General features: G+C 63.8%; 1 protein-coding gene across 7 annotated transcripts in view; it reads left to right on the top strand.

Annotated features, from left to right (window-relative positions):
- The window catches only part of HMCN2 (hemicentin 2), a 37,008-nt gene that overhangs the window by 2,127 nt on the left and 18,450 nt on the right, over positions 1–16,431 (top strand). For all 7 annotated transcript variants that reach the window (XM_068656936.1, XM_068656935.1, XM_068656934.1 and 4 more), the window contains 39 exons: positions 298–469; positions 650–756; positions 963–1,083; positions 1,161–1,424; positions 1,582–1,726; positions 1,993–2,114; positions 2,197–2,469; positions 2,571–2,712; positions 3,184–3,311; positions 3,525–3,638; positions 3,761–3,910; positions 4,030–4,203; positions 4,306–4,401; positions 5,012–5,136; positions 5,393–5,537; positions 6,225–6,337; positions 6,679–6,835; positions 7,043–7,208; positions 8,301–8,428; positions 8,553–8,825; positions 8,910–8,993; positions 9,273–9,464; positions 9,646–9,773; positions 9,875–10,022; positions 10,258–10,384; positions 10,720–10,874; positions 10,998–11,276; positions 11,748–12,020; positions 12,256–12,364; positions 12,704–12,873; positions 12,978–13,132; positions 13,260–13,356; positions 13,527–13,622; positions 13,725–13,901; positions 14,196–14,350; positions 14,686–14,809; positions 14,937–15,112; positions 15,189–15,276; positions 16,289–16,408. In XM_068656936.1, the coding sequence (XP_068513037.1) occupies positions 298–469; positions 650–756; positions 963–1,083; positions 1,161–1,424; positions 1,582–1,726; positions 1,993–2,114; positions 2,197–2,469; positions 2,571–2,712; positions 3,184–3,311; positions 3,525–3,638; positions 3,761–3,910; positions 4,030–4,203; positions 4,306–4,401; positions 5,012–5,136; positions 5,393–5,537; positions 6,225–6,337; positions 6,679–6,835; positions 7,043–7,208; positions 8,301–8,428; positions 8,553–8,825; positions 8,910–8,993; positions 9,273–9,464; positions 9,646–9,773; positions 9,875–10,022; positions 10,258–10,384; positions 10,720–10,874; positions 10,998–11,276; positions 11,748–12,020; positions 12,256–12,364; positions 12,704–12,873; positions 12,978–13,132; positions 13,260–13,356; positions 13,527–13,622; positions 13,725–13,901; positions 14,196–14,350; positions 14,686–14,809; positions 14,937–15,112; positions 15,189–15,276; positions 16,289–16,408 (5,968 nt within the window). The remainder of the gene's footprint in view (positions 1–297; positions 470–649; positions 757–962; positions 1,084–1,160; positions 1,425–1,581; positions 1,727–1,992; positions 2,115–2,196; positions 2,470–2,570; positions 2,713–3,183; positions 3,312–3,524; positions 3,639–3,760; positions 3,911–4,029; positions 4,204–4,305; positions 4,402–5,011; positions 5,137–5,392; positions 5,538–6,224; positions 6,338–6,678; positions 6,836–7,042; positions 7,209–8,300; positions 8,429–8,552; positions 8,826–8,909; positions 8,994–9,272; positions 9,465–9,645; positions 9,774–9,874; positions 10,023–10,257; positions 10,385–10,719; positions 10,875–10,997; positions 11,277–11,747; positions 12,021–12,255; positions 12,365–12,703; positions 12,874–12,977; positions 13,133–13,259; positions 13,357–13,526; positions 13,623–13,724; positions 13,902–14,195; positions 14,351–14,685; positions 14,810–14,936; positions 15,113–15,188; positions 15,277–16,288; positions 16,409–16,431) is intronic.

The following is a 16,431-nucleotide window of genomic DNA, read 5'->3' as shown; positions in this document are numbered from 1 at the left end:
GGTCAATCCTCGTGCCAAGGCACCTCTGGGTTGCTCTGGGAGCCCTGTGTTAGCCTTGAACCAAGCACACGAGGTTTCTGTTCCCATGGGCGAGCCAGAGGATGTGGCTGCTCCCCGTGGTGGAGCAGGAGCCACCTGGGAATTGCAATCACACCAAATGACTCGGTTCCCTTCGCATCAGGAGGGGTGTGCCTGGGGTTTTGTGCCCCTGCCATACAGCCCTGCTTCTGAAACAGCCCTAAAATGGGGATGCCATACGGCGAGGATCCAGGTTAATCCTCCCCCGCCTGCCCCCAGGTGCTGAAGTGGGTGGAAGAGGCCATCCAGGCCTCCAAAGTCCACCTGCTGTCTGCAGACCACGAGGACGGGGGGGAGCACACGTGGCCCGTCCCCTTCGACCCCAGCCTGAAGGAGGTCACCGTGTCCCTGAGCGGCCCGGCCCCACAGATCGAGGTCCGGGACCCGGCAGGTGGGTGCCCAGGAGGAGCAGCAGGCAGAGGGGAGATGCTTTTGGGGAGCATTTGGGGGATCCCCCTGGTCCCTGTTTTCCTCCAGCAGCGAGAAGTGAGTGATGGAGGGCTCCTGGCCGGCTGCAGGGGCTGGGGAAGCACCCGGGGTGCCCGTCCCAGAGCTTTGCTTCTCCTTGCAGGGAAGGTGCTGGAGAAGGGCCGTGACCTGAAGGAGCTGCTCAGCATCCCCGACTCGGCCGTGGTGGTGGCGGTGCAGCCCCACGAGCCAGGGATGTGGCAGGTCAAGGTAGGCTGGTGCCAGGTCCCGTGCGTCATCCCCTCCAAGTGGGACACCCCAAAAAAAAAAAAAGGAGCGCACGGAGCCCCTGCCCCTCTCCCATGCTCGGGGCTCTCCTGATGGGCACTGAGCTGTCTGAGCGGGTGCAAGGGGCTGGCTGCTGCCCTCTTCCTTCCCCTTCTGCCCTGGGCAAGTGCCTCTCGTCCTGCTTGCAGACCCAGAGCAGCGGCCGCCACTCGGTGAGGATCACGGGCGTCAGCAGCATCAATTTCCAAGCCGGCTTCTCCACCCAGCCGGACCCCGACAGCATCCAGCCCGGGGAGCGGCCGCTGCAAGGTGAGGCTGGCACTTGCCACGATGTGCACTCTGCCTCCTGCAGCTGGGAACACGGCTGGATTTTGCTTTTCTCCCAGGCCTGCCCGTCTCTGTGGTGGTGAACTGCAGCGGCCTGGAGCCCCCAGGACGTCTGCAGGAGATCGAGCTCTTCAACAGCTCCGGCCGTGCCCTCCTCTCGCTGCCCCTGCGGCCCCTCTCCAACGCCTCCTCGGGGCAGCTCTGGGTGGGCTCGCCTCTCCGTGCCCCCCCTGGGGACTTTCTGCTGAAGGTGAAGGGCGAGGACGCCCAGGGCCACCCCCTGCACCGCCTCTCCAGCGTCACCTACACCAGCGTGGTCCCCGGTGAGCGGTCCCTGCTCAGCACCGCTTCTCCAGGGGGCTCAAAGGCTCCTTTCCAGCACCCTTCTGCTTTGCTTTCTGCCTCGGTATTTTAAATCTGCCTTTCCTGGTGTCTCCCAAGGAGCGTTACATGTCTGTGTGTGTTCCCAACTTCTTCCAGGCCTGCCCCAGGTGAACATCTCCAGCAGGATCCGGGCTTACCGCCGCGAGCCGCAGCGGGTCTCCTGCTGGGCGCACAGCGAGCTGCCCTTCCGCATGCAGCTCAGCCGGGCTGGGGCCAGGCTCGGGGAGGAGAAAAAATTCAGGTTGGTCTCCAGTTTGGCCCAGTTTGCTCCCTGCTGGACTCACACGGAGGCAACGCAACCCCCCGATGTTGCTGGTGGAGGGATGCTGTGTGCCACCCTGGGCACTGCTGGCTGCGAGCATCCTGAGGGAGTCATGGAGAATCCCGAGGGATGTGTCCGTGTGATGCCCAACTGAGAAATCCCAAGGAATTTGGAGCAGCTGTGGGCATGGCATTCCCAGCCCCGGTGCCTGGAATGGGGCTGATCCTGTGGTTTCTTTTTCATAGAGGTTCAGGGAACGTCAGCTGGCTGATCCCCGCAGCATCCAAGAGCGACGAAGGGTTCTATGAGTGCACGGCCACAAACAAGGTTGGGGTGGCGCGGGCTCGAGCCTACATCTCCGTCTCAGGTGGGTGCAGCTCCTGCCGAGCTCTGGTCCCCGGGGACCCCCAGGTTCAGGCTCCTTCCAGCCCAGCACGCTGCCTTTGCAGAGCCACCGCCGCGTCTCCAGGCTCCGGGCAACGTCACAGCTTCGCCAGGCCACGACGTGGTGCTGTCCTGCCCCGTGCTGAGCGCCGTGCCCTACAACCTGACGTGGAGCTGGGACGGGAGGGTGGCCCTGCAGGAGGGCGGCAGGGCCAGGCTGCTGCAGAACCACTCGCTGGAGATCAGCCGCGTGCAGCCGGGGGACGCGGGTCCCTACGAGTGCATCGCCCGCAGCGCCCACGGCACCGCCACCGCCTCTGTCTGGCTCTTCATCCAGGGTAGGCTCTGCCCCACCCCAGGGGGGATTTGTCACCCCGGGAGCGGGTGATGCCACAGGGTGACATGCTGCTCGTGGTCCTTTTTTCCCCTCCTCATGCAGAGGTGCCGTGGGTGGAGGTCGATGCAAGCCCCCAGCGTTTCGGCAGGGGCCAGGAGCTGCGGCTGAACTGCACGGCCGGGGGCTACCCCCAGCCACGTGTCACCTGGAAGCGCTGGGGCTGGGTGCTGGAGCAGGACCAGAGGTGACAGTGACACATTTCATTGTGTTTTTCAAAGCCATCCTGCTTTATCCAGGCACAGACCCCAGCGAGGGGAACTCGAGGTGGGGAGGAGCTCTCTGAGCCCGCTGTGCGCCCAAGTCTCCAAATGGTCTTTGTACCTTAATTTCTTCTGCTTCTGGCTTCCCCCTCCCCATCCCACATCAGGCTGTGAAGTGGGCTTGGGGAAGGTTTTTTTTTTTTCACTTTGGGGATGAAAATGCTCAACCCTCGATGCTTCTCCTTGGTTCCAAGCAATGTTCCCTCCTGTGGGGGCTGGCACAGCTGGCTTTGAGTCCCAAACCACATTGACCCAGTGCTCGGCAAACCTATCCCGTCTGCAGGGTGGCTCCAAGCCCCACCACTAATTTCACCATATTTCTCATCAGTGTCATTTTTCAGGGCTCGGTTTCCCCTCTTTTCCCACCATTTCCCCTCTTTTCCCACCCCCTGCAGGGTTTTCATGGACTCTCAGGGCACCCTACACATCAGGGCTGCGGTCCCGGAGGACGCGGGGAATTACAGCTGCTCCGCCAACAGCCTGCTGGGGCAGGACGAGCAAGCCATCAGCCTGGAGTACATCGGTACCGGCACCCCAGGAGGGGGATCCCAGCTGTGCACGGGGTTTTTTCTTTCCTGCAGTGCTGGGAGCTGCTTGCGCAAGCTGTGGGCAGGACTGTCCAAAAGGAGGGTGGTGGTGGAGGGGCTCTGGGGTCTCCGCTGTCCTCTCGGGGTGAATTAAAGCACAAGGAGTGCTGCGGGGATAACCTGCAGCCGTTTCTCTCCCCGTGACACAGAGCCTCCTGCCATCCTGGCCGTGACACCGGGCGTCAAGGCGCTGGTGGGAGAAGACGTGACCCTGGAGTGCTGGGTCTCGGGGGTGCCCCCTCCCCAAATCGCGTGGCACAAAGGTGAAGCCGGGCCAGGACGCTCGCAGACAGCAAGCCCCATCCCTGCACCGGGACCCCCGCCTGCCCCTGGGGACATCACGCACGGGGTCCCTGGGGTGCTGATGGGGACATTTTTGGGACAGGCGAGCAGGAGGTGGCGGTGTTCCCGGCGGGCAGCCAGCGCGGCGTGCTGCGGCTGCAGGCGGTGCAGGAGGAGGACGCGGGGCCGTACACGTGCCAGGCTCGTGGCGAGGCGGGCGATGCTTCTGCCAGCACGGTGCTGGATGTGGGCTGTGAGTGCCCGGGGCTTTGGGGCTGGGAGGAGGGAAGTGGCTCGGGGTGTGGGCAGAGACCCCTGTGGGTGCTGTTGCGTGGCCCTGCCCAAGCCCCTTCCCACTGCTCTCTCCTGCAGCTGCCCCACATTTCCCCGAGCCCCTTGGGGACCTGGAGGCCGAGATCGGGGACAGAGTGACCCTGCCGTGCCGTGCCGAGGGCTCGCTGCCACTGCAGGTGGCTTGGTCCCGGCAGGATGGGAAGCCCGTGGTGCAGCAGCACGGGCTGCCTGGGGCTGAGCTCCTCATCGATGGTGAGCGCTGAGCGTGTGCCGAGTGATGGAGAGGGCGTGCAGGCGTCCTGCCTGGGTGTGCGCTCACACAGCACCTCCGTGTGCTCCCCCTCGGTGCTCCAGGAGCCTCGCTGGATGACCAAGCTGTCTATGTCTGTGAAGCCCAGAACGATTTTGGGAAAATCCGAGCAGAGGTGAAGCTGACGGTCACTGGACAAGGTTTGATTTTCTGTGGTTTTGTTGGTGCGTGGGTCCCCGTGAGGCTCGAGGTGGGCTGAAACCACTTGGGCAGAGCCATCCGCTGAATCCCTCCCCAGCACGGGTTCAGGAGCACTCATCCACCTCTGCCCAAAAGCACTGGTGTGCGCTCAGACCCATAGACAAACACCCCCAAACTCCTGGGGGGGCTGAATGTTGGAGCAGGCTTGTGCTGAGCCAAGCTCTGGACCTCGGAGGAGAGGCGGTGCAGGGGCTTACGGCCACCCCAAGCCTCGAGCAGCTTTTTGGTGGTGGCAGCGGGGGGCTGCAGCAGTCCGGGTGTCTCTGGGCAGGCTGTTGGACTGCTCCGTGGAATGAATATAGTGCACTTAATGCAGAAAATCAAAAAAATCACCATCCTGGGTGGCTTGGGCGGGGGAGAAAAGACCCCGTGCCATGGGGAGCCTGAGTCAGCCACACATTCCCGTTGTGGGCTCTTCTGCCCATCCCCAGCAAGGTCTGGCAGACGTCTGGGTTAATTTTTAAAGCAGGACGTTAATTCTCCCCCGTGTTCCTCGCTAATTTATCTCCAATTAATATCACTTTTCCTGTTCCCCTCTCTCTCTCCCAGCCCCAGCAATAGCTCTAGCACCCGCCGTGGTCCGTGTGCTGGCAGGGCAACCCCTGTGGCTGCCGTGCGTCATCCTGGCCGGGCGGCCGCTGCCTGCCCGCCTCTGGCTGAAGGACGGGCAGCCGGTGAGGGTCGTGGGGGCAGGGGGGGCTTCGTGGGGTCAGTGGAGGCTCTGTGGGAATGGGGGACTTCTGGGGGTATATCCATGCCCAAAGCTGCCAGTGGGAGATGCTGGGGGAGCATTTGGGTTGGGAGGGCGCACCATCAGGGTGCTCGTGCTCCCCAAGGATGGGATTTTTTGGGTATGCCCCAAAGGCAGCGTGGCAAGGGGATGTTTGCCCCTCTCTATCCCTTCCACTTCCCTGTCTCTGCCCTGTCCAGGTAGCCCCGAGCGGCCGCTTCTCCACCCAGGCTGACGGCAGCCTGCACGTGGGCCAGGTGTCGCGGGGGGACGCGGGGACCTACACCTGCGTGGCCACCAACGCCCTCGGCTCGCAGCGGCAGGAGGTGGCCCTGGTGGTCCACGGTGAGAGGCCGGGTGTCCCCGCGGGGTGGCCGGGGTGGGTGCTGTCCCCTGGCCTCTGCTGCCAGCTCTGTGTGACCTCAGTGGGAAGGAGCTGTGGATGTCTGGCTGGAGCGAGGCTTTTCCACTGCTCTGGAAGAGCTGCCGCAGCATGTCAGGGCAGGAAAACTCTGAAGCCAGATCTGTGCGTAAGGAACGGTCCCCAGGGCAGCGCGGTGCGGCTACAAAGCAGGCTCAGAGAACATCTGTGAGTGCTGGCCAGCCAGGACACATGAAATTCAACTCTGGACATGTGCAGTGAAGCATCCATCCTGCCTGTTGGGCTGCTGACCCGCGCTGGTGGAGCCCCGTGCCCAGCCGGGATGTGTAGGGTGCTCGGGGCTGGTCCCCAGCTGGGGTCGGGTGCCAAATGTTTTGGGTATGAGAGCAGGGGCTTCACCAGGAGCTGTCACCTGCAGCAGGGTGAGGTTTAGGCAAATCTAGCCTGGGAGGCTGAGCTTTTGGGGAAGAACGTGAGCTTTTGGAGATGCAGCCCCTGTGTACAGCGGTGATTGCGCAGAGAGAGGGGACGGTGCTGGAGGGGCTTGGGGACAGGATGGGGGTTTGCTGGGGGTGCTGGCAAGCTGTGAGTCAAAGCCCCGCTCCCTGCGGCCACGTCCAGCAGGGTGAGGTGCTCCTCTCTGTCCCCAGTTCCTCCCAGCATTGAGCCTGGTCCTGCCCTGGTCGCTGCCACCGAGGGAGCGGCCATCACCCTGCGGTGCGATGCCACCGGCGTGCCCACCCCCACAGTTACCTGGACCAAGGTAGAAGTGTCCCCAGCGGGTGGGGGGCTTGGGAGGGTGGCTCTGTGCGGGAGCAGGCTGGCGTCCTGCTGCCAGGGGCACCCTTGGGTGCTGGGTGGTGTGTGGAGAGGACGTTGGCCACTGGTGCGCTGTGGCACCAGGTGGCACTGAGCGCCCCTGAAAGCTGGAACCAGCAAGACAGTTTGCTCTGATGGACCCAGAGCCTATTATTATTATTATTATTATTATTATTATTATTATTATTATTATTATTATTATTTTATGATTTTATTGATTTTATTTTTTGCCCTTGGCCTTGCTAGCTCATGGCAAAGTCTCTGCCTTCTTCCTCTCCTCATCAGGGCACGGAGCCCGTCTCACCGAGCCCACGCTACCACCTCAACCCCAACGGGACCCTCCTGATCCCGTCACCCTCCCCGGGGGATGCCGGCACCTATTTCTGCACGGCCGCCAGCGTGGCAGGCTTCTCCAGCCGGCAGGTGCAGCTCTCCATCAGCAGTGAGTGCCCCGCACTGGGACCGGCTCCTGGTAAACCCTCTCCAGAGGGTGGGCAGCCACAGGCTGTGGTCGCTCCTGGTTTCCCTGTTGTCTTTGGGCTGCCCGAGCCACGTGTAGGATGGGTTTTGGGGATGGGGAAAACAGCGCTGAGGGTTGCGGGGTGCGTGGAGCGTTCCTGCACCAGCTTTGTTTTCTCTCTCCATCCAGCCAAGCCCAGGATCAGCGTGAACGGATCGCGGGGGATATCAGCCCCTGTGCCCGTCCTGGCGGTGCGTGGGCAGGAGGCCACGCTGCCCTGCGAGGCGCAGGGCTCTCCCCTTCCCCTGGTGGCATGGAGCCGTGAGTCCCGGCCGCTGCCTCTCTCCTCCTCGAGGTACCGGCTCTGCCTGCTCCCTGGGGAGCGCTCCTGGGGTTATTGGGGGTTGGATCCTGCCCTGGTGCTCTGAGCACTCGCTGCTGCTCCTCAAAGAGAGCTCGCGGTGGCTGCTGGCCAGGGCAGCCGCTCTCCCACCACCCCCTCGCTCCCACGCGCCTTCACGCTGGGTTCTGCTCCCAGTTTCGCAGCTGGTCTGAATTTGTCTACTGGAGCGAAGCGAGCGGCTGGCTTGCAGCTCTGTGGCTCGGGCCCGTATCTGCTCAGCCTCAGCTTCAGCAGACAGCTACGTGCTGATGTTCACAGCGCAGGATCTGCCCCTCAGCACGTTGCTGCTCCCCGGGGATGGGGCAGTGGGGGTGCTGAAGCACGCGGGTGGGATGGGGAGGGAGGCAGAGTTGTCCCCGTGGGGCTGGTGGCAGTGATGGGACCACCAAAACCATACAGTGGGAGATGAAAACTGCAAAGTGCCTGGGTGTGTTTGATTATTGAGTGTCTTGGTCTTCCCTGATGGAGCCAGATCTGCTTAGTACGTTGTTAGCAGCGTGCTGGAAGGGGCGTCCCACACTGCGGACCCCAATCTCCGTTCGTGGCTTCCTTCCTTCCACCCGAGGCTTGCTGTGGCTGGCTGGGGAAGGCAGCTTGTTTTCACGCCTCTCAAGGGACCGTGTTGCTTTGGCGTTCTTGATCCCGTTCCCTATGGCTGCTCCCTGTGGCCCTGTGCTGCTCCCCACGGCCGAGTGATTTATGGGGTGGAACGGGCGGCCGTGGGCTGCAATGATGTTATGTCTGCACGGCGCAGATGGTGCTGGGCGCGAGAGCACGGCCAGCTCCAGCTGCAGGGGCCGAGCTCCACGGGGACCCCCGGCACCTTCCGTGGTGACCCTGTCCCCCACACTGGTGGTTCACGCTGCAGCCTTGCACGGGTGCAGAGCAAAGCTTATTTTTTTTCCCCTGTGGCCCTGGGGACCTTCCCGTGGCTGCCTCGTGGTGAGCTGTCAGCCCCTAGCTCCTGCCCAGGGTGAAGCCAGATAAAAAGGGCAGCGCGGCTGCTCCTCCCAGCCGGTTTCTCTGTTCCCTCTGCACCCCAAGGTACACCGTCCTCCCGTCGGGGTCGCTCCGGCTGGCCGAGCCCCAGGAGGCAGACAGCGGCCTCTACACCTGCACGGCCACGAACGCCGTGGGGAACGCCTCGGTGCGCTACAGCCTGCGAGTCCAAGGTAGGTCCTGCCGAGCCCGTGGCACGTGGCATGCTTCTGCAACACCGTGGGGAGCCGTGAGTTGTAAACACAGCTCTGTGCCACCCCTCCATGCCACTTTTTTTCTTTTATCTCTCTGTCCCAGTCCCACCACGAATCCAGCGTGGCCCCGAGGTGCTGCGGGCGCTGGTGGGAGAGCGGCTGGAGCTGCCCTGCGTCGCCCACGGGGACCCCGTCCCCAGCCTGAGCTGGTCCAAAGACAGCCGCCCGCTGCAGGAGGGCGAGCGGGGAGCCCTGGGGGGGCCCCACGGGGCTGTGACCATCGGGGCCGTGCAGCTCTCCGATGCGGGACGCTACCGCTGCATCGCCAGCAGCAGCGTGGGGCAGGACGCTGTGGAGGTGGTTGTGCAAGTGCTGGGTGAGCGCTGGGACCATAGGATGGGGTGGGGAGGGCTGGGCTGGGTGTCTGCTCACCCAGCATCGGGGTCGTTCCACCCCCCAGAGCCTCCGTACCTGGGGGATGGTGCAGAGGTCCTGCTGGAGAAGGTTCTCCACGAGAACGTCACCATAACCTGTCCGGTCAAGGGTAAGGGCTCCGTGCAAGCTGGGGCTGGGTGTCCTCGTTTGTCTGGCTTTGGGAATCTCCACTTAACCCATCCTTGCTCGTTCCTCACTGCTATGCCCCTGTCCTTCGTTTTCTGGGCTCAGCCCAGCTCCTGGCACCCGGCTCTTGGGTGGGGATGGCGCAGGAGCTGTGGGGCAGCACGGATTTCCCCGGGCAGCCCGCACATTGCCTGGCACAGGTGGGAGATGGGGCACCCATCACCTGCCTGAACACTTTCCCCACCTCCATGCGCCCACGCAGGGACCCCCATGCCATCCGTCCTCTGGTGGAAGGACGCGGTGGAGGTGCAGGACGCCGTGCCGGGTGCTGAGCTGCTGGATGGGGGCTCGCTCTTCATCCACGCCCTGCAGCCCAGCCACAGCGGGGACTACACCTGCCTGGCAGCCAACGACGTGGGCTCCGTCAGCCTCACGACCACGCTGGTGGTGCACGGTACGGCCTGAGGGAAGGGGGCTCCTGCCCCATGTGAGGTGCTCCCCAAATGGGTCGAGCTGTGGGGGTGGTGGGGACGGGCAGCAGGGCAAAGCTGCTGCATCGGGTCTGTGTGCTGTCTGGGGAGAAACGAGGCAACCAGATGCCACCGTGCCTTGTCACGGCTCTCACCTCCCCCCAGGCCCCCCAGAGATGATGGGCAGTGGCTGGGAGAACGTGTCGGTGGTGGCCGGCCAGCCCCTGGAGCTGCATTGCAACGTCTCCGGCACCCCCGTCCCCTCCATCACCTGGCACAAGGATGGGCACCCAGTGAGCCACAGGGAAAGGCGGTGGTGGCATCGTGCCCCTCCCCATGATAGGGGTGCTGCTGGCTCCCCCTGACACCCCCTTTCCTCCCTCTCTTCCTGCAGGTGGATGGAGCTGGGGGTCCCCTCCTGCTCCGCAGGGGCCAGACGCTGCGCTTCGCCGCAGTCCGCAGCGAGGACACGGGCACCTACAGCTGCACAGCCCGGAGCAGGGCGGGAGAGGCGCGCAGACACTTCGTCCTGCTCGTGCTGGGTGACTTGGTCCCCGTCCCCTGTACCCAGCGATGGTGACCCTGGGGTGGGCTGCGGTGGGCTGGGGGAGGTCCCTTGCAGCCAGCTGGCTGGGGACAGGGCGGTCCCTTGAGCCCCATCCAGCATGCAATTTTGGGAACGCTGAGCTTGTTATCCTGGATCAGCATGGGGAGGTCAGGAGGGTGGCAAAATTGGGGTGCTCCTTGTACCCCTGCTCACACCTCCTCTGCCCTCAGTGCCCCCAAGCATGTCTGGGTCCCGGTGGCCTCACAACGTCTCCGTACCGGAGGGCTCCGAGGTGCTGCTGGAGTGTCGGAGCAGGGGGGTGCCCCCACCCCGGGTGCGTTGGATGAAGGATGGGCAGTAAGTGGCTACAGGGGGGTGCTGGGACCTGCTGGAGGCGTGAGGGTGGTGTTTCTGTCAAGGAGACAGCAACAGGGGGCATGCGACAGGGGAGCACGATGTGTTGGATGAAAAGCCATTCCCTTCTCCAAAACTCTGGGCCAAAAAGAGGTTTTCAGGGATGGGTTTTGGGAAAAGCTTTCCCCAGCCCTTGCTTCCTCCCTGCTGGGACAAAACCAGCACATTACCAGCATGGAAACCCCCTCCAAGAGCAGGTGTCATCGCTCCCTGCCCTGGGCTCTGTCCCTTGCCCGTGCTTGGCTCCGAGTCACGCGTGCACCTTTCTGTCCCCCGAGGCCTCTCCCAGCTCCGGACCCTCACCTTGAGCTGCTGGAGGAGGAGCAGGTGCTGAGGATCCCGAGCAGCCAGCCCCAGCACCAGGGCACCTACCAGTGCCTGGCCACCAACCCTGCCGGCCAGCACAGCAAAGTCTTCCAGCTCCACGTGCACAGTGAGTCCCCGGCTGCCCTCCACCCAATTCCCTTTCAATCCCCCTGAACCCTCACCCACCCAGGCAGCTGAATTTGGGGAGGGGCGAGCATCTCCCCCACCTCCGTGCCCACCTCTCCACCAGCTCCCCCTTCCATCCTGGGCGCCGAGGAGCTGGTGGAGGTGGTGGTGCTGCTGAACGGCTCCGGCCAGCTGCCCTGCGAGGCGCGGGGCTCCCCGGCCCCCACCATATCCTGGTTCAGGGGCCGGCGCCCGCTCCCCTCGGGGACCAGGACCACCTACATGAGGGGGGGCCGGGCGCTGCGGGTGAGCGGGGCGCAGGAGGCGGACGCGGGGCTGTACGTCTGCCTGGCCACCAACCCCGCGGGCACGGCGCACAGGACCGTGAGGCTCGAGGTTTATGGTAAGGCACCCGGTGCCATGATTTGGAGGAGGCTGGGAAGCATCCCTGGTTTGGGGGCTTTCCGAGGGGTCTCTCCCCTGGTTTGGGGGCTTTCCGAGGGGTCTCTCCCCTGGTTTGGGGGCTTTCTGAGGGGTCTCTCCCCTGTCCATCTCCTCTCCATCAGCTTTGGGTGGCTGTGCTCAGCTGTCAGTGCACTAAGGGTGTGAATGTGCCGTTTTGGGAGATGGTTCTTGCGCTGCGTGGTGCCACGTGCAATGGGTTTTTGGAGCTTCTGCCCCCAGCACGAGCTCTGCCCCTTTCTGCTCTGATTCACCTGCACCTTTGGGCTTCTGCTGAGCCAGTTTCCATCTCCCTATGGGCTGAGCTTTGTGGGATGTGTCCTGCTGTCCCCTGATTCTGCTGCCAGCACAGCCACCGTGCTCAGCTCGGGCTCTCTGCACTCGCTCTCCCCCCATTTCTCTGTCCCTACAGTGCCACCGACGATCTCCAGCGAGGGCCGCGTGGTGGAGGCAGCAGTGGGCCAGCCCGTGGAGCTGCCCTGCTCGGCCAGCGGCAACCCCCTGCCCACCCTGAGCTGGCAGAAGGACGGGCAGCCCCTGCCCCAGGGTGCCGGGGTGCTGCTCCTCGCGGGCGGCATGCTGCTCCGGGTCCAGAGGGTGTCGGAGAGCTCAGGGGGGTCCTACACCTGCCTGGCCAGCAGCCCCGCGGGAGAGAGCATGGTGCGGCACACGCTGCTCGTGCAGGGTAAGGGGGCTGCGGGGTTGCAGCAGGGAGCGGGGATTTATGGTGGCAGGAAGGAGGTGGCTGAAACCTGCAGCTCCTCTGAGACTGGAGAAGTGTGTGTGTGAAATTTGGCTCCACACAGCTGTGGGTTTTGGTTTACTGCTGGGGTCCTGTGCCCTCCGAGCTCCTGGCTGCTCCGATGCCAGGTTCCCAGGGCTGTTCCCAGCTGGCTGTCCCCTTTTCCCTTTTTCCCCAGCTCCCCCCAAGTTGCTGATCGGCGATGGGGAAAGCCACCTGACTGCCGTCGCCAACGACTCCCTGCGCATTCGCTGCCGTGCCAGCGGTGTCCCCATGCCCCGGATCCGGTGAGCACTGTAGGACAGGATGGGGGTCCTGCCCACGTCCCCCTGCTCTGCCTTAGGGGGCTGCGCAGCTCCCTGGGGGCACCCCAGAGCCTGACATGTGAAGATGCAGCGGAGAGCGGGATGGGGACTCCATATGGGTAACGGGGACCCCTGGCTGGGGGTGTCCTTCAGGATGGGAGACATCGATTCCTATTCCTCATCCCTGGGATCCTGTTCTCCCTGTGACCTGGATGCTTTGCTAGTGCTGTGGGTGCAGCACCCCCATGCTCCTGGTGCGCAAACCAGGGTGGGTGGTGGCGGGACACCCCAAAACCTCACTGCCCGCCCTGCTCCTTGCAGGTGGCTGAAGGATGGACTCCCGCTAGGCGCAGAGGATGGCGTGGCAGTGTCTGAGGACAGTGGGACCCTGCTGATTGCCCGTGTGGGGCTCGCACACCAAGGGCTCTACATCTGCCAGGGCAGCAGCCGGGCTGGGGGGGCCCAGGTTCAGTTGTGGGTTTTGGTGCAAGGTGAGCGCAGCAGCACCTGGGGGAGACCCGTTCTCCATCCCACGCATCAGGGTGGGCACGGCTGGCCAAGGGCTTTCCCCCAGCCTTGTTTCCCCTCTGGCCAGCACGCCCCTCGGTCAGCATCGCGGAGGGGGATGCCGTCACCGTGGCCCTTCGCCAGCCGGTGACGCTCCGGTGCCAGGCCACGGGCACGCCGCCCCCGCGGCTCAGCTGGAGGAAGGACGGGGTCCCGCTGCCAGCCACGGGCAGCATCTTCCAGGTTGGGGGGCGTGATGGGGCTGGGGGGGTGTGCAGGGCAGGGCTGTGTGCCCTGGGGCTGCAGGAGCTGAGGAGGGGGGCGTTACAGGTGACCAAAGCTAGTCGGGAACCCTCCCTCCTCCCTCTAGATCGAGAAGGCTGACCTGACCGATGAAGGGGTCTACACCTGTGTCGCAGCCAACCCCGCAGGGGAGGACGAGCAGGACGTGATGCTGAAGGTGCTGGGTGAGAAACCAGGCAGGGTGCTGAGAAAAAAATCTTTTCATTGACTTGGAGGGCAGCGGTGGCACCGTGCAGTGCTGTGGTTCCCTCCCAGAACGGGGACTGGTGCGTGCCGTGCAGCCGGTTTGGGTTTTGGGCTGCACAGAGCTGATGCCATGCATGCTGGGTTGCAGTGCCTCCAAACATTGAGCCCAGCGAGGTGGACCTGGCTGTCCTGGAGAACGGCACGGCGTCCCTGGAGTGCCTGGCCACGGGGGTGCCAGCTCCCGGTGAGCCTGTCCCCTCCCTCGAGCTTCCCTGGGGGTGTCCCCGGTGCGTGTCCCCGTGCTGCCATCACGCTCCTTGCATCTCATCCCCCTCCTTCCCTGCAGACATCTCCTGGTACAAGGGGAACGAGCAGCTCGTGACCACCCCGGGCCGGATCCTGTCCAGGGATGGGAAGCGCCTGGAGATTCCCCGTGCCCACCTTTCTGATGCCGGCAGCTACCGCTGCGTGGCCTCCAACGCCGCCGGGGACACCGAGCTCGGGTACAGCCTGCGGGTGACCGGTGAGTCTTTGGGGTGCAGGGGGAGGACAGAGGCTGTGAGAGGGCAGGGTGCTCCCCCAGGACCCCCCGTGCATGTATGGGGGCACATCCCTGAGAGATGGGTTTAGCAGAGACCCCTTCGTCTGCCCCATTTGCCATTACCCCACATCCATCCCTGGTAATGTTCCCAAAGGTCATGGCCCTACAGATGGGCATTGCCTGGTCCAAATCTTGGTGTCTCCCACCCCAGCCGTCCCCATCTCTGCCCCCTGGTGCTGCTGGTGACATTGCTGTGCCCCCACTGCCCTCCCCCAGTGCCCCCACGGATCACGGCTGGCCCCAGCCCCGTCGTGGCAGTGACGAGCGAGGCGGTGACGCTGCGGTGCGATGCCACCGGGAGCCCTGCCCCGGCGCTGCTCTGGCTCAAGGACGGCAACCCCGTGCCCGAGGAGGTGGCGGGTGGCCCGCAGGTGAGGTGGCTACCACAGGGGGGTCTCCCTGGGGACATCCTTTCAGAAGGATGCTCTGGATCCTTGTTCTGGCTTTTCCAAAAATAAAACCAAACAATTGCTGGAGCTGAGCAGACGTGGTGTTGCCCAAATTTACCCCTGCATTTGGTCCATGGGAACACGGACCTGCTCAGCCCTGCTCCCCGCCACGTGGAAGAGCCAGGGGGTCCCCACGATGTGACAAGGACAGGCTCGAGGCAGGATTGTGCCCACCCGTCCTGGTTACTGCTTGCAGCCCAGCGAGGTTTCTCTCTGGTTTCACGCTCACCTGAGCTCTTTTCTTCCCGGGGGCACAGATCCTGTCCGGTGGGCGCGTGCTGTCCCTGCCCACCCCTCGCCTCCTGGATTCGGGGACGTACACGTGCGTGGCCAGCAGCGCCGTGGGTGAGGACAGACGCGAGGCCACCGTCGAGGTGCGCTGTAAGTGTCCCCAAGTGTCCCCAGCCCCTTCTGGGGGCTGCTCCCTGCCCTCTCCCCAGCCTCGGGGGCTGTGGGGCCAGACATGGGAAGAGGGATTTGGGGATGGCCACACCCTGTCTGTTTCCAGTGCCACCCACTGCCCCGGGCGAGGAGGAGAACGTCTCTGCCATCGTCAACCAGGAGGTGACACTGCACTGCCCAGCTCCGGGGGTCGACCCCCGGGGGTCCCGCTGGCTGAAGGATGGGACCTTGCTCACACCGAGCCCAGGGATGTCACTGTCAGAGGATGGGACTGTGCTCCAGGTGATGTTTTGGGGCAAAAGAAGGGATGGGAGGGAAAAGAGGGTGCAGAGCATCTCACCATCTCTCCTCGTGGCAGGTGGGGCGAGCTGCCGTGCAGGATGCGGGCAGGTACACGTGCCAGGTGCCCGGCCACCCGGAGAGACACTACAACCTGAACGTGTTGGGTAAGGGCTGCCACGGCTGGGACAGCTCTCCAGGAAAATACGGGGCGTATGGAGATGTAGAAACAAACCCTGTAAGCATAACGGGGACCCGAGGTGGCTCGCTGGCTTGGAAAACGGTGTCCGAAGGATTAAAGCTCTGCGAGATGATGCAGCTGGAGGTGTAGGGAATCCCCTACTGGAACGGGAGGGGGGGAAAAAGCCAATGTTTGCACAAGTGTTGCTTTGGGGTATTTCAGTAACCATGCAGCTGTCTTCCTAAAGCTTGGGCAGGGGAGCAAAGGGAATTTGTTGCCGTTGCCAGGGCTGCTCTGCGCTCTCTGCGCCCTCATCCATCACGGCGGCACGCGGGTATCAGCCCCTGCTGTCCCCTGCCTGGGTCGGGGGGATGCTGGCGCATCCCTCGCCATGCACATCCCTGCAAACTCCAGCACATCCAGGGCAGAGCCAGGTTTGGCTTCCCTCGGGGATGCTCGGGGCCAGCTGGTGGGAGTCCTGCAGGCAGGCAGCCGGCACGGGGAGGAAGGCCAGTTCTCCCCGCTCCTGCGCTCCCTTCCCAGGGAGACGTTGCACGCTTGGCCCGGTGTCCTGGCTCGGCTCGATTGTTTGGGTTCTGCTGTTTTTGTTTTTCAGAGGTTTCTGGGTGTTAGGATTTTTCTTCCAAAAGCTAATATCCCTCGCGGGAAGGGGTTACCCTTCTCCAGCCAGCTGTAATTATGGGAACGGCATCCGATATCGGAAAGTGTTAGGTCACCTTCGCAGTGAGCTGTGCTACCTAACAAAGCTCTGTCTGGCCAGCCCTGGCCTGGCCGTGGGGCTCAGCCAGCCTCTGCTGTAGGCCACGTGCAATTAAAAACATCACTTTCCTAATAGCTGGGGAGTTCATGTTATTATTTCCAGCAGTCTCGCTGGGTCTTTGTGCAGAGCCTGGTGCCACGGGTGGCGAGCAGGACGGAGCTGCCCCTCTCCCCTCGTCCCCTGCCATCAGCTGCCCCTCTTCTCTCTCTCCCCACAGTGCCACCGTCGTTCCCCTCGGCAGAGCCCACCACCGTGTCCGTGCTGGAGGGGCAGTCTGTCCGGCTGGCCTGCGAGTGCCACGGGATCCCCTTCCCTGCCCTGAGCTGGCAGAAGGATGGTAAGGTCCTGCCCCTCAGGGCT

The sequence above is a fragment of the Anas acuta genome, chromosome 20, assembly GCF_963932015.1.
Source record: "Anas acuta chromosome 20, bAnaAcu1.1, whole genome shotgun sequence".
NCBI classification, from domain to species: Eukaryota; Metazoa; Chordata; class Aves; order Anseriformes; family Anatidae; genus Anas; species Anas acuta.
Note: the sequence above shows the minus strand (reverse complement) of the source record. Positions and strands in the feature narration are given on the sequence as shown.